Genomic DNA, 24,748 nt, shown 5'->3' with positions numbered 1-24,748 from the left:
CCAAGAACTGGTTTCACCTGCATGTGTCTTAGGCCCAAGTCAATCAGAATTAAGGCTGACTTGGTATTTGTCATTTCCCATTGTCAATCTTACGAGAGTGGGAGAATTTTCCTCTTCATGGTCTTTTTAAAAACTAGAATGGTTTTGAGGTCAGCAGATGAAACAAATGAGGCAACCACATTAAGGAAATTGAAACAATAGTAGAGCTGTATGTTTGGGCATAATTTGGGCATTTCAGAGAAAGAACATCAGTTACCCTGGATGTCAAGGTAGCAAGGATTGGTGGAGACATGCCTGTCTTCTCATTCCTTCTAACAATTGCTATACACACCTGTCATTCTCTTAAAGGAAATGACAGAGTAGTTGTCTTATGAACACTATACTGAACCTCTCCTGCCAAATTATGGGTAATGGTTTTGAGATGTTGACTTTTAACCCTAGGGATTATACTGTCACTGTGGACTTTACCGTTGAGACTCACACCACGCATTCCAGAATTTAAAGTCATAGCACTCCCTCTAACCGCGAATGGAAAGGCCTGCTGGCAAGAGCCCCATACACCACTCCAGGACAGAAAATGCTTACTCTTCATGGTCTATTTGAAAATATGAGTTTCCACCTTCTAATGTAAATGCGAAGGATTTCTTTAGAAAAACAATTTCACAGCTGCCTCTTCCAAAGTTTCTCCCTATGTCCTTTTTAAATTTTAATCTATCTTCACTGGTGGCCTTTAGGACAGTCAAAGAGATCCTTTCTATGTGTTAAAACTTGTAGATTATTAAGAGATTTCTCTAAACTCAGTGTTTCCTTCATCTACTTTTCACTCAACTTTATTCTAGCCAGTCAAGATACAATCACTATAAATTAGATACTTCTAACTTGGAGTTACTGATAACGTGTATTCTTGCCAGTTATCCTCTCTTTCAGGGCCTGGATGGCTGACAGGGATATGACAAAAGCTTGACTTACTGTGTGTGCAGCAGCTGACAAGGGGGTCCGCTGCACTGGCGTCCTTCGGTGACTGCGATTATCCCACAGGACAATCTGGCCCGAGTAAGTCCCACCCACCACCAAGTTGGGATGGAAACGAGCGAAGCAGACTGACATCACAGAGGACTGTGAAGAAAAGGGCGAGAGAAAGGCGCTGTGAAATGGGTGGAGAAGGCTTGCTTCTTCCCGAAGAGAGAAGAGTTCATCGTGTAAACTCAACACATCCTGGAAAACATAAAGCAATTGTTAAGTGCGCAGCTAGGAGGAAAGTTTGTATACAGATGCAGGACTTTCCCTTGAAAGGCTGGCCAATGGTTACCCCTTGAAACTTGACATTTGAAGTCCTGGCCATATCATCAAATAGGCATAAAACCTGTCTTAGGTACATCATTGTTTTGTGGTCTGTAAAGCTTGGTTTATGGACATTTCCCATATACCGATAAAATTGTATCAGAGCTAATACTAATTCTCTACTGAAGTCTTTACAAAGCAATTCTTTACTTTGAGGGCTTGGCCACATCAAGTTATACTATGTGCAGTGTTGGCAAGGCTTCAAGGACTTTGAAATGGGGTGCTTTTTTTGTTTTTTGTTTTTGGCTTCATGTAGACTTCTAGGAAGCATACTGACCTCAGACCGATCCAACTGGTTCCTCCCCAGATTCCCTCGCCTCCCATGGGCATTGTCCCGACCTTTAGCTTGCCCACTTCAGACAATTCTTAATGTTATTCTTTGCCTATTTTAACTAACAGTCAGAAATGGATTTCAGTCCAACTCTTGTCATGGCCTGTCATAGCATCACAAATGTGGTTTCTGAAATTCCACAAAAAGACTACAGGGCCCTACATTTTATAGGAAATTACTTAGCTGAGACAGAACCACAATATACTTAAAATCAGACAAGTCAGTTGTTCCACATCTGCTAAGAAGTCCATTTTGATTCTTGCAGTGCTTTCCATGTCTGCATTTATATGCAGAAGTGATTGTTTTTAATAAATGCATTTCATCCTTCAAGCAAATTCAATGAATGATCCTATGTGTAAGAAGAGCACTGTAGCCGGCATAGTGGGGATACAAAGGTTGCCATGGCCCTCAACAAACTTGTGCCCTGGCAAAGGCAACCATAAAGCATGCACACAGAGAAGCAGAGGTGCTGCCAGTCTATGCAGTGCCTTTGTATGAAACAGAAAAAGGTGCCTCTCTGCCCAGACAGAGTCCTGTGGGCAGATGCACGCCTTGGGAAGTGGAAAGTAAGATGGATTTTCATGCCCACTTGTCCCATGGGTTTGATATCCTTGTGCAGGGCAGAACTTGCACACACAAGTAGCAGCCTTGAATGTGATACATGCCATGACTAAATCTCAGGAGCACGTGTGGTGTGTGTCTGTGTATGTGTCTTTGCATGCATGAAGGAGGTGTTGGGGAAGATTTGTTTTAGCTAGGAGAGGGGAGGAAGAGGAGAGAGGAAAGGGATGGTTAGAAAGACCTCATGAAAGGGAATGTATCACCCCTTGAAGTATGTGTGGAACATTCAGCAAGTGGAAAGGGAAAAACACAGGCATTCTTGAGAGAGAGGGTAATGAGAAGAAAGGACTAGAGGCAGCAAAACAGAGGCTGGTGAACAGCCCACAGTCTGGGTTGGCTGGGAAGGAGCTTGCATGGAAGAGGCAGGTAGTAGGAAATGTGGCTGACGAGGTCACCTGGGCCACACAAGAGGGGGCTGTGAATGGCAGGCGCTGTTTGGATCTTTTTCTGTGGGCAATGGTAAGAAATCACAGCTTTCTGAGCAAAAAAGTGGAAGGGTCAAAGGTTGTAAGTGATAAGTCAGCAAAGAAGTGATTGAAGAACAAAACTACGATCTCTTTCTCACTGGGAAGCTAACCGTGCATTTCTAAAAGGATCAGATCTACTATCAGCCTAAGGCTTCCTTGGGAGAAAACATCTCAGATATTCTGAGGTAGAATAAAGAATGTAGACTATTTTTCAATGCCATGTTTTCCTAGTTTGAATGATTTTCAGTTCCAATTCCCTGAACACGATTAGATGGAGAACGTGCTCGTGCCCCAATCTGGTTTTCATAAAGTTCAAGAATAACTCTCAATAATGATACCAAATTAAAGAAAAAGCAAATAGTGCTGGTCAGCTTCTTGTTTTACACATCCCACAGAAATGATTCTTAGTTTTCAATTGATGAAATTCTTATGTTGCTTGAGCTATGTTGGAAACATTTTTTTAAAGCTTCAGAAAGACTTAAAATTATCCAGGTGGTATCAACAATTGAATTTACCAAAGCTCCAATCAATATGGATAAAGGAATGTCATTAAATTTTAAAAATCCAGAATTCAACCACTTGATTGCTTCTGTGTTTCAGTTAAATCCCAGCAAATACCATGTCAAGACTTGCTCAGTTTGTTGAGAGATTAAACTAGAGAAAAATAAACAGTGGTGGCATTTCTACGAAATTGAAACACATAGTCAGCAATCAACTGGACTCCAATCCCACAGGGTGAGAACTCTACCTAATTTCTACTTTTTCATTCATTCATTTGTTCACTCTCCATTCATTCATTCCTCAAACACACAGTACCCACTAAGCACTAGCTAACTCGTTTCAAAAAATTTTAAATGTCGCAGAAGTCCCCCATCTCGAATTCAGAATTCTATTTATAAGTGACAAAAAGTCAAATTAATGCTAAAAGAGAGTAATATCATGTTGGAGGACCAGTGTTCTGCCACCAGCCTACTTTGTTTTGCTGCGAATCAATCTTGACAATATCTCCTTGAGGAAAACAAGGTGTACTTATTTTCATTTTATGTTGAGAAGATTAAAAATGGAGTAGTTTCGTGATTTGCCAATTTCACTTTTTTTTTAAGCTCAATACATTAATTATAATATATATTCCATTTACTATAGAATATATATAAAGGTTCAAAACAGATCTCCAGGGTAGGCCACATTTGACATATTATCATTCATACGGAAACACTAAGGCAGTATGATCTCAATTATCTAGACGTAAAGTTGAGAATTTAGTCATTTCTCGAGATGTTTTTAAATACTCTGATGCTTGATATAACAGTGGCCAGCATTCGGGTGATTGGCTGAATGTTTAATTTTTCATCCAAACGTTTAGTTCCCTTTAGACACATGGGAACACTCACCCATCTACAGCTCTGACACAGAAAGCTTCTCTTCTAATATGGAGAGTCTGCATCAATCCCCTATGAATAAAATGTCTTGGAAAACCCCTGTAACCTTTTGTTGTTCATACAGCTACTGATCTGGCTGCTGTTACCAATTGTCATGGGATTTATTGACTGTCAGTATAAAAAGCAAAGGATGAGATAATCTTGTCAGTTATATCTATTCGGTAAAGAGTAAAAAAACATTCCAGATAAATTGATTGACACTACTAAAACACGGTTTTTTTTTTGTTCTCATTTTTAATAGTACATTTTCTGAAGATATACTCTATGGAAAACATTATTAATATTAATGTTATTTTTTAAAATTCATCAATTTATTAAACATTTAAAATTTTGTATTAATTCAGTTATTTGGTGTCATCATAAAGCATTATCAAATTATATGACTAATACAATTTAAACAAACAAAATTAGTTGGAAAGAAAAAGCTTCCCTACCTGGGTATTCTTGGCTCTCTGAGAATATATATCTATATAGATATTTTGGTACTTTTAACTTTTTTCCTCCTTTATTTTATTCTTTAAAATATTAGAGCATTGGAATTATTTTGAGAAATAACGTATGGCCCTCAGACATTCAAATCAAGTAGTTTACAGGAGTGGAAAAATAATGATAAAGATGACGAGAATTTTCAGACAATGTTCACTGTCTATCAGAGCGAGCTTTCCAGACACTATAGTTGAACTCTGCTTTCCCCAGGCTAGTGATTTCATTGATGTGGCCATGTTGTTGGCCAAATTAGAGCCCAGAAATAGGAATAGGCTCATATGTTAAAAGCTTGATGTAAAACGGATGAGCCTGATCGACTATATTCCAACGTAAGTAACACAGAGACGGTACTACGTGAGGAACCACAGTTTCCAACAGGGCGAGGACCACATTTTGATTGTCTGCATATTTATAGTTCCCCCAAATCAGGACCAGCGAGGTTTTGAGACTATATTTGTGGATCAGGCCACTTCTATTGACAATCTCTGGTGTCCTCCGCAGACGCGGTAGCCCAGAGGCTGCTGAGGAAACGGTTTATTTTTTAATCTTGTGCAGACTGCCCCGTTACCGGCTGCCCCTGCAAAGGCAGCCTTCTGCTTATCCGTATTGCCATACGTCCGCTTGCACACGAGCTGATCCTCTAAACAGCGTGCCACACCCTCATCATCTATTTCCAGACAAAGCAGTTTATTGTTCCCCATCCTCCGAGGGAACTCCACAGAGACAAGAGGGGTGGGGACTTCACTTTCAGTGTCTCCCTCTGCTCGCTGCACACCACAGCATTCAGTTCCAGTTGGCCCCAACTCCTCTTTAAGAGGCTGTAGGGACTGTTTTCTATTTTATAGAGCTAATCCAGACTAGTTTAGGGATGGTACTTCCCCCTAACCACAGACCCAGATGCCCAGGGCGAATAGCCTTTGGTCACTGCTGGCCTGTGTTCACATCTGATCTGGTTGCCCACGTTCTTCTGTGTGTGGCACTCTGCTAGCTCCCTAGCCAGCATGCCTGGGTGGGAGGGATAAGGGTCCTGCATTCAAAATCATCTCCCATTTCAAGTACCATCTCTTCTGGGGAATGGTTGGTCCCTAGAGAGGGAAAGGCCATATTGTTGCCATATGCTGTTTAATGGTGGCTGACATTTTATTTGCCTAAAAGCAAATGCTTAACTGTCAGAGGGCTGTGAGGCAGAGATCAGATGCTTCTGGCTACCAGTGAGCTAGGATATATTTCTGTAAGTACCTAAGAAACCCACAAAGATATTTCGTTTTGTTAATGGAAACACAGGTAATTGGAGAACACTGCTGTCGAATACCCCTCTTATAGGCAATCATGTAGCACCAGGCATCTGACAACGTGCAAGGTGTGAAGGTAGTAAAGCCAAGATGTGAGTCATGAGTTGGGCACTTAACTTTAATTAAGATGAAGGAAAGACTTTTTTCCTTCAGAGCTCTCTTTTCCTTTCCTGTCTCCATCCCAGGGTGCAAACTGAACTCTCACAAGGAGGACCATCTACTGAGAGGTATCACCTCATTAGGAATGGGGTGCCCAGGACCAAAGATTGAATTAGTTTGCTTGCTACTTCTTGACTCAGTTTGTATTGAAAAATGAAAAGCAGCTGATTCTAAAATTTGATTTCCCAAAGATTAGAAGCCAATCATTCTGATGAGCTTCCTTAGAATCCCTTGGGATTTTCAGGCCTTGCAGGACTGAGACTCTGTCACGTGCCTAGACCCGGGCTGTGTGCTGAGAATACAAAAGTTAGTGCACAAACCACAATGAGACGCCACGTCACACCCACCAGGATGGCTATAATTTTAAAGTGTTTACATGTCAGTTATACCTCAAGAAAGCTAGGGGAAAAAAACAAAGGAAAAAAAGGAAAATAGCAAGTGTTGGTGAGGCTATGGAGAAATTGGAACACTCCTACAATGCTGGTAGGAACGTAAAATGAGGCAGCCACTCTGGAAAGCAGTCTGGCAGTTCCTGAAAAAATTAAACATAGAGTTAACATGTGACCCAGCAATTCCACTCCTAGGTAAATACCCAACATATGAAAACACGACCACACAAAAACTTGTACATGAATGTTCATAACAGCATTACTTATAATAGCCAAAAAGGAGAAACAACACAAAGAAAACATCACAATCAACATAGGAATAGATAAAATGTGATAAATCCATACAATGGAATATTATTTGTCAATAAAAAAGAATGCATTACTGATACCTGCTATAACATGGATGAACCTTAAAAACATTATACTAAGTGAAACAAGTCAGAAAAGACCACATATTATATGATTCCATTTATATGAAATGTCCAGAATAGGCAAATCCATAGAGGCAGAAAGTAGATTAGTGGTTGTTGAGGGGTGAGGATCAGGGGAAGAATGCGAAATCACTATTAATGGGCATGGGATTTATTTTTTGGGTGATAAAAATGTTCTGGAATTAGATAGTGGTGATGGTTGCACAGCTTTGCGAGTACGCTAAAAACATCGAAGTGTACACTTTAAAAGGGTGAATTTTCTGCTATGTGAATTATACTTCAATTTTTTAAAACAGTGTGCAGACATAGTCCTAATATCATAGAGCTTACCAACCTTATTACTATCTTCAGGACAACTGTCTGGATTATTTCGCTTACTCTTTCCTCAAACAATTATTGGATCCTCTTTACTTCTCCCTGAACATCTTCAGCTTCTCTTCCCTGAGAAGCACTGAGGTGGGAAGGGAGGGTCGACACGCAAGGAGTCCCTAGAGCCAACGTCCAGCTCTCACAACTACTGGCCATGTGGATTCTCTAAGCCTTAGATTTTTTTTGCACATTTTCAAATTATTTATTTATTTAAAAACACTGTGGTGAAATACACATAACATAAAATTTACCATCTTCATGTTTTTTGTGTGTGTGTGAGGAAGATTGTCCCTGGGCTCACATCTGTGCCAATCTTCCTCTATTTTATGTGGGATGCTGCCACAGTGTGGCTTGACGAGCAGTGCTAGGTCCGTGCCTGGGATCTGAACCTGCGAACCCTGGGCCGCTGAAGCGGAGTCTGTGAACTTAACTACTACGCCACCGGGCTGGCCTCCCATCTAAACCATTTTTAAGTGTGCAGTTCAGTGGCATAATGTCCTAAAGGTGCTACTATATCCATGTAGTACAAGCGTTACTACATCCATGTTGTAGCATGTATCAAAATTTCCTTCCTCTTTAAGGCTGAATAATATTCCATCATATGCATATACTACATTTTGTTTGTCCATTCATCTGTCAAGGGACATTTGGGTTGCTTCCACCTCTTGGCTATTGTGAATAATGTTACTTAATATGGCTTTCAGTTCTTTCGTATATACACCTATAAGTGGAATTGCTGGATCATATTCTATTTTTAATTTTTTGAGGAACTGTTACACTCTTTTCTGTAGTGGCTGCACCATTTTACATTCCTATCAGCAATGCACAAAAGTTCCAATTTCTCCACATCTTTGTTGACACTTTTCATTTTCTGCTCTTTTTTTTATTTGTTTTTTTATAGTAGCCTTCCTAATTGGAGTGAGGCATCTAAGTCTGAATTTTTACTTCATAACAGGAGCATGATAGTTCTTGCCCTGCCTACAAACAGGGCATTTTCTTTGCCTCTCTTCCCTGGGGCTATTGGAAGATTTGAATTAAGTAATGCAGTTTAAAGACTGACAAACAACGTGTCCCATAGAGAGTTGGAAATGACCACTTCATGATTTGAAGAAACATTTCCAGAGAAAATGAAGATCCAGAGGACTCCTCATTTTGCTCAACAACTCTTTTCCTAAACAATTCTGATTGTAACACTTGGTCCTGCCTTGATGATCCAGGTTGAGAAACTGTCTCCTAGAAGTGTTACTACACCTTTCATTACACGGTTTAACTCTTCGGAGTCCTTACTTTTGACAACCCTCCCCTCTGTCTGGGACACTGATTCTCTCTCTGGTTTCACGGATCCTCATGCCTGGTTACAGCTCCTGTTGTTGATGGCAATTTCAAGTCCTGGCATTTACTGAGTTTGGATAATGAGGAAGAGGACACAGTACAGTGTTAGTACCAGAGATAACTCTGCAGTGAAAGCCAAGATTCGATTTATACCACAATCTTATTCACACACATACTCATACTGCAAGCACTGCTAATTTAGGGAAATTTAGGCTCTAAATTGTAGTTGGTAGTACCTTCAGTGGAAGTACTTTTGAATACAACAAAATTCTAGGGCAATGGGATAGTTTGCACACTACTCCCAGAAAATTCTCTGAAATGGGATTTTTTTTTTTTTACCATATTTCATACCTGAATCAGAGCTGGAGACTACTCATCTGTGATGTGACTTTACATCTGATTATTACTTATTCATCATTTATAGATGGGTGGAGCCCTCAGGCTATCTTCTAAATCAGTGTTACTCCAAATTTGCCTGTACCTCAGCATCATCTGAAGAGCTTTAAAAAATCCCCGATGCTCAAGCCACATCCCATACCAATTAAATTTCTGGGGGTAGGATCCAGCCATCAATATTTAAAAATATTCCACAGGAAATTCCCATGTGCAGTCAAGTGAAAATTACTGTTTTAAATCAATGGTTCTCAAAATTATCTGAACATGAGAAGCACTTAGTTTATTAAAAACACAGATTCCTGGGTCCCAGCCTGCATCTACTGAATCAGAATTTCAAAGAGGCCTGTTGGTCTGTGTATTTAACAATCACCCAGGTGCTTTGTATCATTGAGAAATTTGGAAAACCCAGTTCAAAAACAATGAATTATCAGACTATGGCCCAAAGTTACTGTGGGATGAATTTCCTTTTGCATGAATATAGGCCATGTCTGGGATATTTCCTTCAGTGGGTGGTATGCCATTTTCACAATTTGCCCAACTGAGACACATATGATACAATAAATGCTCCCCTGTTAGAATGTCATTGCTTAATTTCCTTCAATTTTATTTGCTAGTTCTTACATCTCTTCTTGCTTCCCCTCCCTGTCTAAATGATTAGGTTCTTAGAAAATGACGAGTGAAAAGACAAGTGAAGTTTTAGGTCCCAACTTCCCTTTGGCATCACTCTCTATGCTGGCACTGAACACGTGAGAGTTTTCCTGTTTATTATTAGGAGGGCTAATGAACATTATCACTGTCACACAAGGTTACATGGTTATTCGCTTATGGGGGCATTCCAAAATTTTTGAGCACCTACTAAGTGCCAAATGTCATATCCATCGTTATATCAGTCCCATTAGTGGGTAATTTTGCCTCCATTTTTTCAGATTAGGAAACCTAGGCTCAGGCAAATAAATCCACTGGCTTAAAATCAAATGAATAGTAAGTGGCAAAGCCCAGATGTGAACTATGGCCTAGCTGACTTAGAAGCCAGTACAGCAGGAAACCTTGCATCAATTGAATGCAGGTGCATTTTCTCTTTGAGATACACAATCCCCACTCCTGAGTGCCACACTTATGACTTCACGCCGTGGGACTGGTAATCACAGACAGAACCTCATGCATCCCCACGTGGCAGAACTTTTGGGCTCCCTGCGTGCTACAGTGGCCTTGGCATTGAGTCTCTGAGCCCTCTCCAGTTGGACTTCTGTTGCTGGTGTAGAGACTGATCACCTGACACAGCTCCTAGCCTACGGTTGCGACAGGTGACAACAGAGCTAATTAATACCAATTGTGGTGATATTTACCATGAGGTGGGTACTTCCTGCTGGGAACTGATTGAGACCAATTAATTGTTTCAGGGGAGTCTACTGAACAGCTAGCAGGTGGAAACCAATCGGGTAACTCCTGACAAGCTCTGCATTTACTGTCACTGCTTTGGGAGAAAAGGCTTTGTTTTCATCTTGTCACTATGCAAGCAAACCAAAAATGTCATTTCAATACAACAAGTTCTTCTCAAATGAGTGTTTTTCCTCCAAAATAATTATGTGAATTGTTATTAATTACTGTGAAAACAAGGAGTGCCCTTATGTGCTTTAACAAGAGAAACTTCTTACTTAGAGATACAGACACAGGACCTGGTGAACATTCTTCCGAACTCAAAAAATATAAATAATGAGCATACGCTTTTTAACAATAAGCACTTCATTAGGAGATAGAATCTTGGGCAAAATGATCACATTTTGGAAATTAAAGAATGGCTTGTGTTTAGGAAAACGTTCAAAAACAACCATCAGTGAAAACTTGAGCCGCATTCATTCTCACCTGTACTTGGAGAGTCTCTACTGAGCCTTAAAATGCACGACGCACATCAAAAATTCAAGGTTAAAATGAGCCCTTTACACAAAATTTTTTTGGACATTCCAGCTAAAAACTACTCAATGGCGAAGTGGAGAATCTTGGCAATGAGTTCTTTAAAATGTAAAGCCATTCTTACAAAGCAACTGATCAGACCATCAACCACTCAATGCGTTGGAAACCTTCTTTGTGCCATATGTCAAACCGGATACGACCCACCCCAGTGCTACACTGCAGAGCAACCAGGAAGTTTCTCTTTCCTTGACTGTAAAACGAAAGCTTGTTTCCCTTTCAATCCTCAAAGCCAGTGAGAGTTCTGTAGAGAAATCAGCATAAAAATTATTTTTAATTTTATACTAAGCTTTTGGTAATAGCTTAGAGGTGCAGAAAAGCTGTGAAGATAGTTCAGTTCCCATATGCCTCACACCCTGTCTTCCCTGTTGTTAACGTCTTCCCTGTTGTTAACATCTTCTCTATTGTTACACCAGTGTAGTACATTCGTCATAACTAATGAACAAACATTGATACACGAGGCAATACTTTATTCAGATGTTCTTAGTTTTTACCCCATGTCCTTTTCCAGTGCCAGGATCCCATCCAGAACACCACATTACATCTAGTCATCGTATCTACCTACACTCCTCTGGGCTGTGACAGTTTCTCAGACTTCTCTTGTTTTTGATGATCTTAACTGTTTTGAAGAGTATTGGTCAGGTATTTTGTAGAATGTCCCTCAATTTAGGTTTGATTTTTTTTTTTATAATTAGGCCTAGACAATGATATTTTTAGGTCATACAAGACATTTGTACCAAAAAAAAAATCCAAGAGTTTGAGGTTAGTTGGCAAAAGGGCATTATAACACAATAGAGTGTTTATATACATATTATATATATAATATATATTGTATAACATATAAAATAATAATGTATATACACACAATATGTTTAGTTTTTTATAAGTTGTTTATTCAAAAACTTTACTATGGCTAAAGCAAGGTAGGGATATGCCATCATATCTGACAATAATGCTCACTGAAACATGCTTATCAAGGATGCTTTTTCAGTATAGACTTCTAATCATTTACTAACCGTTTACTGTCTCCTTTTTAGAGACTATGAAACCCGGGTTGCTATGCCTAGGTTGGAATAGCGATATGATGCAAGCCAAAAGCAAACTTTTGCTTCACGAAAAAGACAAAAAGAATAGGAAGAGAGATAAATATATGGATTGTTTTACATGTTAAAAAGCACCAGCTTTCTTCAAATCAAATGTCTAAATCCAGCTTAATTAAAAAAAAAGGAAGTTGATATTTGGATATGGCATGTGTTGGCATCCACCCCTTCGATTTATGTATGAACTAGAGAGAAGAGGTTACTTTATTCAAGAGAGAAGAAAAAGAGTTCCAGTTTGACAGGAGAGTGTAGGCAGCATTAACTTCAGAGCTTGTTAAAACATGAAGAATTAATAGCAAAAGGGGAGGGAAGAATTGCGAATGTCTCCACTTTAGGATCTTCAAAAATGCTTGGGGTTTCTGAGAACGGCTCACCCAACCACATGAAAGTGACGCTAAGGGATTCAGCCACACGACTTCTCTAAATCCAGGGCTGGGACTGCTCCACTTTCACCATCAAACCATCTTACTTAAAGTGTAGCCACAAATTAAATTTGTTTTTTATTGAAAAAGTACTAACTCCTTGCACAGGAGGCAAACAGAGCATTCAGCAGTATAGGTCCTCCCCCCACCCCCACTGCCCACCCCCCTTGATAGAGTAACTATGTAAAAAAAGAGTAGCTTCTTAGCCTGTGCATCCTTCCTTGGCCATGTAAAAAAGGCACTAACAACTTCCAGCTATACAATCCAATAGAATTCAGTTATCAGGTATTCATTTTTCCAAACACAATAATAGACTAATCAGATTCAAAACTGCAGTATTGGCAAGAATATCTAAAAATAATTGCAGGATAGATCTGTGTCTTGCTTTGTGGGCAACTTCTTTCTGAATCGGTAGGATTCAGGTTTTGTGCTTGAGGAGGTTGAAAAAGAAGGAAGAAAATGCACTCTCCATATGTCACGCAACAACCCCCTGCTGATAAAATCAATCTACATTTGGAGGATCCACCCAAAGAGTCATGGAATATCCCACATTAGATCATTACCAAGCCACTTAGGTCAGAAATTATAGGGGGAACCATTAAAAAAAAAATCTAAAATGTTCCACTATGCATAGGCTCTTCACGTGGTTTTTTTGAGTTACTGTGGCGGTTTTGCCAGCTGTGACAGTGCATGGAATCAGTTGGATTATTCTAAATTTAGCAAGAAAATAAAAGAATTAGGCAAGAATAGGTCCTTCCTCACATTAAAACTATGTGGTGAATACAGATCTCAGGGAAGCAAAGAGGAACTGAGATCCTACAGCCAAGAAGCCGTGTGGCACACAGGCAGAAGCTGTCCCTGTCTCTTTTTATCTGCCTGGAATTACTTAGATATGCTTATGCCTAAGGCACAGAGATGAACCGGATGACCTCTTAGGACTGTGTCTAGCTTGGTGGGTCTATTGATAAACTGCTACTTTGAAGTACTGAAAAGGACTAGAAAAAACTGGGTTTAAGTGCTTGCTACAAGATCGATGCAAGAGACAAGGGTAAACTGATTTTTGCGATTGTCACCCAATCCCAAGGCTCACCCATCCCCCAATTTCTACACCAATGCTTTTCCATTGAAGATTCTTTGATGTTTAACAAGAGACTCACAGACTGAAGTGACTAGAGTGTGGAAAGGGATAGAACTATGTCCTGGGGGTTCATTTCTAAGCTGAGATAAATCCTCCCTTAACATAACATTTATGTATACTTGGAAGACCAATGGATAAATGGGTATCAAATTCTCCAATGTTCAACCCGAGCTGGTTCTTAAAAGGACAAATTAACAAACAAACCTAGAGACAAATAAAAATGTATGGATAAAAATTCCTTTGGGATCAAATGATTAAATTTACAGCACTTCAGGGACTTTTCTCTGTCCTTTTTGTCCCCCAGGGAAAAAACCTATCTCATAAGACAGAATGCATAAATTAAAGGCCATGTACATGGAGTTTGAAGTTCCCAATTCTGGAAGAAGAATCTGGAGGTGTATTAAAGGCCATCTATCAATGGACTCCTGTCTGAGCCATGTCTTTCGTTGAATGATATGCGCGATGGTGATGGTCAGCTAGAAGAAATGTGATCATAAATTCCTAAACACAAACGTTAGAGGACACCCCATATGCGTGTCAGTCAATTATCATAATGGAGTGGAATATTTTGCTTTGTGTAGATCTAAATAAAAATACACAACAAGAACATTATTCCTCCTTTTCCCTAAGAAAAAAAGGAAACGATTTTATGTAAAGAATAGGAGCAATTTTCTTAGTAATCTGAGTTTTGTTTATAGGCTGTGATGTTGAGTACTTTATCTTTGGACTTGGTGGCTACTGTGGTTCACAAAGTGCCCAGTGTACTTCTCCAAGAGTTGAAAAAAGAAAGATGTCTGATGTTCCTGGGGATCAGAAACAATATGAAACCAGATAATGAAGAGTTAAGAAAAACTTCGCAGCCTGCCAACGAACTCCATCCGGCCCTGGTGAGACCACCCTCCTTTTAAGTAAGAGGTAATTTAATATGCATCTAACTCAGTTGTGTTTGGGCTTCATCCAATCTGAGAGTATCAGTGTGATAAATTATAATGAATTGTCTGCAATACTTCACAAAGTGACTATAACAGACCTGAAAAACAAGATCCCTAAACTTGATCTTACAGCTCCCTTTGAACACTTTTCACCTTATTCCTGTCAGACCACTGCAAAACTTGAAAATGTTTCTTATAGCTCCCCTACACTGAAAGTTATGTGCTTTGAGCTCCATTTGATAGATCCACAGTGGCTGTCTCTATTAAATCAAGTCCCACACTTGAAAATGACACCAACAGTGAGACCAGCCAAATAATACAGCAAGAGAACTAACATGGCTCCTTTAGTTTCCAAAGGGTTTCTTTACATGTTAATTTCCTTTTGTAATCCACGTGGTGTGCTGGGAAGTAAAGTTAGTGAAATGAACTCAATTCCTATTTCAGCTTCTGAAAAAGCAGCTAGATCCAGGCACCCTACTGTCTGCAGGGGAAATGGGCAGAAACTGAAAAGGGGGTCAGGAGACTCAAGTTCTAGCAGGGCCTGTTACTACAGCTGTGTGACTGTTCATGTGACAACTTCTTTAAGATGAGTTTCTTCATTTAGGTTAAGGACCACGGCCTTAGAGAAAAGGCCACCTCCTTTTCATTTAATGGCTTCAGGTAGTTCCAACTCCTCAGAATGCAAAAGCAAGACAGTCATTCTATAGATGATTCTTCATAAATAAAACACTTCATAAATAAAAGTGATTGCATAGGGGTTAAGCTGTTTCTTGTGCTGGTCAGAGGACAGTGGCCTTTAGCATAACACAGAATTTGTGTCGGAAGCACAGGATGGGATTTTTTTTTCCTATTCATAGGATACAGATGTTGTTGTGTAAAGATCCATGGGCTGGTAATCAAGACTGATTTTCTGTGTGAAAATCACATAATTCCATCAGGCTTAATTTCCTCCTGGGCAAAACAAGATGGGCATGTTGCACTTGGAAGCTTCACACAAGCAGGGGATGTGCTTCTCTTGACTCTGTGTTGTGCTCTGTACGTAAGACAGTTCCTGAGAACTAGTAGATATTTGTATTTGTTTCTTATTGCTGCTGTAACAAATTCTCACACACTGAGCGTCTTAAAACAATACACATTTATTATACTAGAGTTCTGAGGTTAGAAGGACTAAATTCGACAGGTAGGCATGACTGCATTCCTTTCTGGAGGTTGTAGGGGAGAATCAATTTCCTTGCCTTCTTTCCAGCTTCTAGAGCCCAGACTTATTCCTTGGCTCATGGCCACCTTCCATCTTCAAAATAGCAATTGCTGGTTGAGTCTTTCTCATATCACATCACTGATTCTGCGTCCATCATCACATTTCCTTCTGAGTCTGATGCTCCTATCTCCCTCTTTCACTTATAAGAACCCTTGTGAATACATTGGGCCCACCCAGATAATCTGGGATAAACTCCCCATCTCAAGATCCTTAATCACACCTTCAGAGTCCCTTTTGCCATGTGAGGGAACATATTCACTGGTTCCTGGCCTTAGGATGTGGTCATCTTTAGGTGGCCATTATTCTGCCTACCACAGTGTTCAATAAATATTTGATCAACTTGTAAGTATTCTGAAAAAATGGTAAGCCAAACACTTTCAATTATTTGTAAAGTTAGATAATTCCCATAGCGCATCACTAGCCAAAGTCATGATCTCATGTATAATGTATACTTCCCATCCGTCCCAGACACACAACCTTCATACTCATCGAAGCTCATGTTCACCTGACTTTACTTTGGCTTAAAAATTGCACTCTGGCTCTATTCTACTTTATCTCCCCTGGTAGACAGAATATAATCTGTTGTGACAGATTTTCCTAACCAAGTTAAGTGAATTGTTCTCTGTCACATAGAGACAAAGATACAGCCAGAATAGTGATTTAAAACTTCTTTCCACTTTCCTTGCATTCCATCTCATACAAAACTCCTTTTCCAATTATCATTTCAAACAGATCAACCGACAAAAGAGAGGGGGTGGTAATCTTCAGGCAGGAGTAAAGATGCACAGAGCATACTGGAATCCTACCAGTGAAAACCCAGGCTCTGCCATTAGGAACAACCTCTTAGTCACGTACCTTCTCCCTCCCTCTAAAATAAATCCTTCAAATCTAAGTCACAATCACCAAACTACTCTCCCACTAGAGGTGCTACCAACCATCAAATCAATCAACACCCATGTACCTTCTGTCAAAACTTTTTCAAATTTGTCCTCACAGCATTAACAATATATGACAATATGCTACTTCCAACTGCCCCTCAACCTTCCTCCCACCAATGCAGGTACAGTTTCAGGATGATTTTGGCAGACAATCTACAGGAACTTTAGTGATGGACAATTCCATATATATTTTCATTTTGAAGTTTTTCACTTGTTCTGAAACAACCGACATTTTACACCTGTTAGTTTGCATTACTTGGGCAAACGGCTACTAGTTCTCAGTCAAAATAATCACAGGAAGCCTGTTTTATCTTTAACGGAATTGTAGCATTCGGAAAGGAATGACAACCTATTATAATTGCCGAAGGCTGGTTCTATCAATGCATCACTTGTAACTGGCATCAAAGAGTAATTGGGAATAATTGGAAATTAATTAAACACTTGCTTAAGTATGTTGACAGAAAGACATAAGTATTGAGAACTAGATGACACCCAACAGCACTTTAGAATTCAATACCTGAGGCATTCTCTTCTTTTAAAATTGGCAACAATACCACAGTATACCAACAGCAAAGCCCACAGATTTACTTACTGAGTGTCCTAAGCACAAACAGAATCTCTCTCTGTGGTCTAGAGGAAATAACTGCAAGACTCACAAGGTGTAAATTCTCCTGAGCAGTTTTTCTTGCAGTTCTAGTAGGTCATTAAATAGTTAGCACCTACTGTTTGCGCATAGAAACCTCCCACGGTGGTTTAACACAGCATATAACTCTCACTGAAGAACATGAATTTCTATGGGAAAATTTAGCCCAAAGTAAACAAATATCCAATATGTTTTCTTTTTTTCCTTATTTAATTCCATACTCTTGAACACGAGCCTTAAAATGAAAAGAAACTGGGCAAATTGACATATATGGAATTAATAATATTTAATATCAAGAAGCAGGACAAACACAAAATAAAGTTGAATTTCTAAATAACTACTTCTGGAGTCAGAAAATGTCATAACTTGGTGGCAATAATGTGTTCCATATGGCAAGTACTGCGGGAAGTTCTTTCTCTGTCTTTATTTGCCAGGTCAAATGCAGAGTTGAAGAAATTAGTCAAAAGGCAAAAAAATAAATAAATAAATAAATAAACTACTTTTTCCAAGACAATCAGATCAGGAAGGCAATAACAGTTTCATTTTCCTGTATAATTTGAATAACTACCTCAGTTTTCACCCCTCCCTTCCAAAACGTAGACAAGGGCTATAGCTAGCTATGAGTTGTCACACATCTGCAAGACTATTTTAAAACATTCAAAATGTTTTGACTACAGGATGCCAAGCATCTGGCAATACAACCTTCTCTTAGGTATTTTTCTTCCATAGAATTCAGTCTTGTGTAGTCAGTCTGTGCCAGATTTTGAACTACATGTTTTATTTGTGGAATGAAAAAAGTATATATGCAAAGGTATGGTTTTCCTTGTGATTTTGGTTTAAGTAGATTTAACTTAATGATGTTAACAGAGTTGCCATTGATTCTTGCATTACTTGAACTACCCTCTATCTGTGCTCTCTCCCTGCCCCCAAAAGCCCTTCAGTGGCCCCTATTGGTCAGTCCCTCCCCAGGAACATTCTCTCCCAAACGAACAGCACTCACTCACTTGTCTAAATAGTAACTGACTTTATTGGTTTCATTCCACAGCAAGGATGAGGAAAAGCAAGGCTTCTAGTTTTCCCTGTCTAATAGGAACCAGCCCTAGGAATACCTGTGGTTCACCAACCACCCCCAAACCATTTGCAGGATCTTGAGGTAGGAGGTAGGTATTCTTCATGTGAGGTCGCCCTCCTCATGAGAGCTAGCTCAGACTTCCAAAGGCCTTTTCCGCAAACTAACCTAACCATCCCTATCTCTACTCCACTTTCAACCTTTCACATAATTTGTAAGTCAGATGACACCACAGTGGGAGGTGTTGTGTGTAAAATATGCACTAATTATTTGAGTTTTGTAGCTTGCAATCTCTTGCAGATCACTCATTCTTGCTTTCGACCTGGGGAAGAGGGATAAATTCCACATAGGCAGGGTCTAGACTATATTCATTATTGTGGCCTTGACACCTACATGGTGCTAGGCACAATAAATGTCTATTGAAATGTTCTGGACAAAATGAAGTCTGCCCCAGTGTTGAAGTAAACATCACCACATTTCAAACTAGAAATAAAATTAAACAGGTAGTCAGGTTTGAGCCTAAGCAGTGTTCAAAATTTGGATAGTTATGAATAGCAGATTAGTGGGAAGTTCTGCCAGAACTCTCCTTGCATTAGGGTGCTACCGGTAAAATGTAAAGACCATATGTATCATGAACTTTGGAGACAGTGGAGTACCAGCTTACCTTATTGAAGCTTCCTTGATACAAAAAATAAACACTTAGGGGATAGAATCACTCTGTCTCCTTCTTCATGGAACATGCCCTGACCTGACTGGCTTCAGTTCTAGAAGTCACTGGCTGTTCAGGGTTCTGAAGCATGACCAACAACAATGGCGCTGCATCAATGGAAACCAGCACATGGTTGTGAAGCTTTCTCTGGAGGTGAGCAAGGAGTGGCTGATGAGGTAGGGCATAGCAGAAGGCAGTGGGGCTTGGGCGCTGGAGTCCCAGCAAGCTGCCTTTAGTGTCACAGGTGGTCCTTGGAACCTTATTCAGGCACATGCTTGCAACCTCCTTTGAGAGCTCCCACAAAAAAGTGGGAAAACTTGAAGAAGCCAGAAATCCTGAATTGTAGATGGGGTGAGAACTACAGAAATACGGTTTATGCTGTTCAACGAGACCTCAATAACCAGTCTGGTGTGGCCTAAGAAAACCTGGATTGGATAGATAGATAGATGGATTAACAAATAGATAGAAATAGGGAAAATGAATTTGATGACATCAAGCAGTGTAACATTCTTTCTATTTTATAATATGTTTAATAGCATAAGATAATTGCTATTTCACTTTTAAATATATTCCTTTTTTTTTTTTTTTTTGAGGAAGATTAGCCCTGAGCTAACATCTGCTGCCAATCCTCCTCTTTTTGCTGAGGAAGGTTGGCCCTAAGCTAACATCCATGCCCATCTTCCTCTCCTTTATATGTGGGACGCCTACCACAGCATGGCTTGCCAAGCGGTGCCACATCCACACCCGAGATCCGAACCGGTGAACCCCAGGCTGCCACAGTGCAACGTGCGAACTTAACCGCTGAGCCACCGGGCCGGCCCCTTTACATATATTCTCAATCAAGTATTTGAAGCAGTTCCATGATCCTCTGAACTGAAAATATACCTAAGAAAAATGCAGAAAGTCTCCTAAGGGGTTAACGGTTCCAAGGTGAAGAATGTATTTTAACTCAGAATTCTTCGAGAAAACCAGCCTTCTCTGTAGGTTTTACAAATAACAGCAATTTGTGGCTAATATTTCTAAACTTTAGTCAGTTTTCTGTTGATGAAAAATCAGAATCAGGGATTACTACTTTACAAAGAATGTTTAGACATCCCAGTGACATGATCACTATATAAAATATAATTCAAATTATCTCAGTTTAAACACTGACTTTGACAGTTAGTAAAATCACTTAATTTTCTACTATGGAAATGATTTTAATCTTTTCATTAAACTTTTTAGATTATATCAATTCTTTGAGCTGAAGTATGATGGAGAATCAAAATAATCTTTGTAAATTGAGCTCTATTGCAAAAAATGATTTCCATTCTTCGGTAAGGATATTAACAGATAACCTTTCGAGGGCCTTCTCCTTGTATTTCTCTTCTTCCTCTCCTCTCCTGTCTTACACAGCTCAAAGAAAAACTAGCTCATGAAAACAGACTCTACTTAATGATCCCTTTTCCTCTGCTTTCTCATTCTCTTTCATTCACATTCCCAACTTTGCATCTCTCTTCTCATTTTCCTTTTTTCTTTCCGGAGAATGACCACCTCAAAGGATTAATTCAGAACAGGCAGCAGAAAATGGTAACAAGAGTGGGCAAATCAGGATGTGGATTTAAAATCAAGAGGTATTTTAAAGGAGGAGAGTTACTCAAATTAAACATATGTTAAGAATATGGGTTTGTTGTTCATGGCATACCTGCCGCCTGCAATCCCACCCTTGTCGGATCAACCTTCAAGGGCAGAGCGTTCCCTGGTGGAATAATAAATCGGGCGGCGTGAGTGGATACGGATCTGAGCAGCGCCGCGAGCCTCCTTTCCTCTCGGTCTGACCTCACCGTTGGAACACAGGTGGTAACTGAACCAGCTGAGCTAGTGAAATGGATCGTGGCCCCTCAGGCTCAGCGCCAGAGAGAACAGAAGTCAGGCTCCAAGTAATCAGGCTTTAGGCAAATATAAATTCTAATATAGGTCTTGGCATTTATACCTAACTTTGTTTTAACTGATATTGCCTATTTTCCAAGGCAACATCTTTCTCATCTTGATACATGTGAACCAGGCAGTAAAAATCCATTGGTCTTTTTGAAAACATTCCATACAGAAGCTTAGAGTGTTTTTCTTTGGGCCAATCTGCCATCAACCTAAGGGTATGGTAAGTTGTGTTCTGTAAGTAAAAATGAAAAGCCTTGCCCTATTTCTGCACTTTTGTTCTTCAAGGCAAGGCATTATGCTTTGCAGCTCTCTGCTATCCCAGAATTAGGCACCAACATTATTAATATGAACTAGTCACACCTATACCATTAAAGGTTTTCAGTAGGAGCTATGTAGAATAGCAATATATGATTTATTTGCTCATTCATATCTTTCCTTGCTTTAGAGGAATTCTGAGGTTGAGAGCAGTAATACATTTATGGGTTGAATTCATTCCACTGATAGGCAGGATTCAATGGTCTTGGGTCTCTCAGGATAAGTATCCATGATATGGACAACATTAAAAAATCCCTAAGGGTTTTGAGGGGAATATTTTTAACTTGATTTTAAAATAATATGGGTTTGAGAAGCTCAAGAGGCTCCTTTTTCATTTATTTTGATATTATTCCTAGAACACAAGAACCAGCTAACCAGCTGTGAACTTATTACAGATTAATAACGGGTAACTGGTTTCCCTTTACACTGTCTATTTGCTAACTAAATGAGTAGCATTGGGGAATAAACAGTTTCTAACTCCCTCAAGCATTTCATAAATGTCCGCTCATGAACAATAGTATACAAACAACAACATTCTTAACTCTTCATTAAAGTAATCAGGCCCTCGATATTTGATTACGAGTCCAGGTTATCACATACTCTTGGTGTTAATATATTTTCATTTCAGTAACAAGGTTCAAAATCAGCAGATATATCAGAGGACGTGATATAGGAAAATTTCTTTTTCTAAAGATTTTATTTTTTCCTTTTTCTCCCAAAGCCCCCCGGTACATAGTTGTGTATTTCAGTTGGGGGTCCTTCTAGTTGTGGCATGTGGGACGCAGCCTCAGCATGGCCTGATGAGTGGTGCTATGTCCGTGCCCAGGATTCAAACTGGTGAAACCCTGGGCCGCCGAAGCCTAGTGCACGAACTTAACCACTTGGCCGTGGGGCCGGCCCCTAAAACTGAAAATTTCTATTTATATAAAGGATAGTTTGGAGCATGTGAATATTTACTTTTCAAAAAAATTCATTTAGTTATCAAGGTCTCCTCTAGTGAGCCATATCTGATTTAAGAACTGGCCTTCTTTCTCCATGTTGTCTGAATTTGTGATGTTTTAAAGAACTTGGCTCAAATGTCCCGCTTACAAAAGGGAGAACATATTGTAATGTTCTAAAGGCAGGAGGTTTGTGTTAAGCCTGTCTCAGTAGCTTTCAATATTTAGAGGGGAAAATCCAGTGAAATCCAGTTCCAAAATGTAGCAAGTCCTCACAATTTGACCAAGGGTATTAAAGGAAATGCCATGAAACCCAGAGGGGGCATGTTCAGAAGTGTGGTTTTGGAGGCAGAGGGATGGCAGGTAGAATACAGGCAGAACTAGCCTTCCCTGAGCACCTTCCCCAGAGTGAAGTCTTTTCAACAATTTTAATGACAATAGTAACTCATGTCGTTATGCCTTTGATGAAATGATGTTAAAGGAAGCCAGGTGAGGACAAAGATGATGAGACACATGAGGAAGGTGGTGGGGGACGGCAGGCGGTACTGTATTGACGTGCTCATTCTCACCCCTGCAGCAACCCAAAGCCAGCTGCCCTGCTCTCAGACTCGCTTCCCTTGACATTCCAAGGTGACTTTGCCTCTGTCTGTGATGAGCAATCCTTCAGGATGGAATGCAAACTCCTGCAGAGGCCAGGGATGGGATAGTTTGCCTTGGAACAGGAGCATGAGCGACACTCAAGCAAGGCAAGATGATGGCTTGGCAAAGGAAGACGAAATCATTTGAGAGAACTCAGGGATTGAATAAGCAATTGGTCCAGAAAACCATGAAAGTTTCTTCAAACCCTGAGATTCCACAATTCTATATATTAATAGGTCTCATAAAAAAAGTTATCAACTCATACAAATACACAAAAACATGAAAAACAAATTCAGGGCAAAAAACAATCTCTCCCAACTCCCCAGATAGTAGAACATGGTTAAACTATCTTAAAATGGTCATTTGACTTAGCTGGGGTTTACATTTCATTTACTTTTAAAAAAATGATAAGATGAACAAAAGACACAATCTCTGATGACAGATATTAAGTGGGTATGGATGCAGAACCATGGATCAGTAGTTACGATCGACTAACACAATGTCTCTGTCGCTAAAACAAACTTAATTAGATCTATAATGGAAATCACCATGAGTCCGCACGAATTCTGTGCACAGGGTTTGCCTGCTCTCCCCACCATTTTTCTTTGTGTGTGTGTGTGTGTGTGTGTGTGTGTGTGCATGCACTTTGCAGCTAAAGGAGCCCATTTGCTCTTATTGTGGAGCTCTTTCCAGCAATTAAAAGCCACAATACTAGTTTTCATACATGGAAAGTACTCAAAATGTGTTCCTTTCTCAGGGAACTAAATTCTGTGCCACCTTTGAAGGCCATCAACTGCTGTTTGAAACCTTCTACTTCTATGCTTGTAGAATCTTTGTCCCGTATTTTCTGAAAGGCTTTGAGCCATTGGGTGAACATTCTTCTAGTGGTAATTTGAACATAGCTGAATGCTTTTATTTGTGCCGCAGGTAGCACATGATAATATACATCATTATATTAATACAGAAGGTCTTTTCCAGGAGCTGTTTGCCGCTGCCCAGCTGTGGGACCAGAGGGTGGGATACTTTTGATTTTAGACACAAGGAAGGGGACAGTGGGAGCCAGGCTTTTAGGGATGGAGCCTTTCCGGGCCCCAGGCTAACTGTTATGCATCTTGTGCCAGAGAACACAGTGTGCGACATCACCGTTCACACAGAACACCCCCTGCCCCAAGACTAAAAAACCACATAAGGCAAAATAATTTACTAAAATGTAGACCAAGGGCACTCTCTTTTAGAAATAGTATGTGCAGGCGCAAAGCTGAATAAGCCAAAGGGAAAACTTGTGCCTAAGTTGCTTATCTGCTGTTCTTAGCAAGGTGAGGGGGTCCTGGCGACACTTCGTGGGCTTTCAGAACATTCTGGCCTCACCACTTCATGCTCTGGAATTATTTTTGTCCATTTCTTCATGCTGTCTCTGTAACACAACCTCTTTACATAGTTTATCTCAGGAAATGACAATTGGCTGTCGAATCCCACACAAATTGATTGGATGTGACAGCTCAAAGGAATAAATATTCTGCAGAGAAGAAAGTTTTTACTTATTCTCTTGTATTTTCAATCCTTTTTTACTCCTTCTTGCTTAATTTTATTATTGCAATTAGATCATTTAAAAATCAACACATCGCATACCAGCCTCCCCTAAGAGCAATCATAAGATTTGATGATTTTTCTGATACACAGGCTAGGGTTTCAAATTTGCATTATTTTAT

General features: G+C 39.8%; 1 protein-coding gene across 8 annotated transcripts in view; it reads right to left on the bottom strand.

Moving 5' to 3' along the window:
• DYNC1I1 (dynein cytoplasmic 1 intermediate chain 1) overlaps positions 1 to 24,748 on the bottom strand; it is a 282,884-nt gene that overhangs the window by 63,385 nt on the left and 194,751 nt on the right. For 6 of the 8 annotated variants that reach the window (XR_006889871.1, XM_046670321.1, XM_046670323.1 and 3 more), the window contains one exon: positions 970 to 1,215. Coding sequence is in view for 7 of the 8 variants with exons in the window: in XM_046670321.1 (XP_046526277.1) it covers positions 970 to 1,215 (246 nt within the window). In the remaining variant the exon portion in view is untranslated. The remainder of the gene's footprint in view (positions 1 to 969; positions 1,216 to 24,748) is intronic. The other 2 variants (XM_046670324.1, XM_046670325.1) reach the window with 1 other exon arrangement.

Source organism: Equus quagga, chromosome 8 (genome assembly GCF_021613505.1).
Source record: "Equus quagga isolate Etosha38 chromosome 8, UCLA_HA_Equagga_1.0, whole genome shotgun sequence".
Lineage (NCBI taxonomy): Eukaryota > Metazoa > Chordata > Mammalia > Perissodactyla > Equidae > Equus > Equus quagga.
Note: the sequence above shows the minus strand (reverse complement) of the source record. Positions and strands in the feature narration are given on the sequence as shown.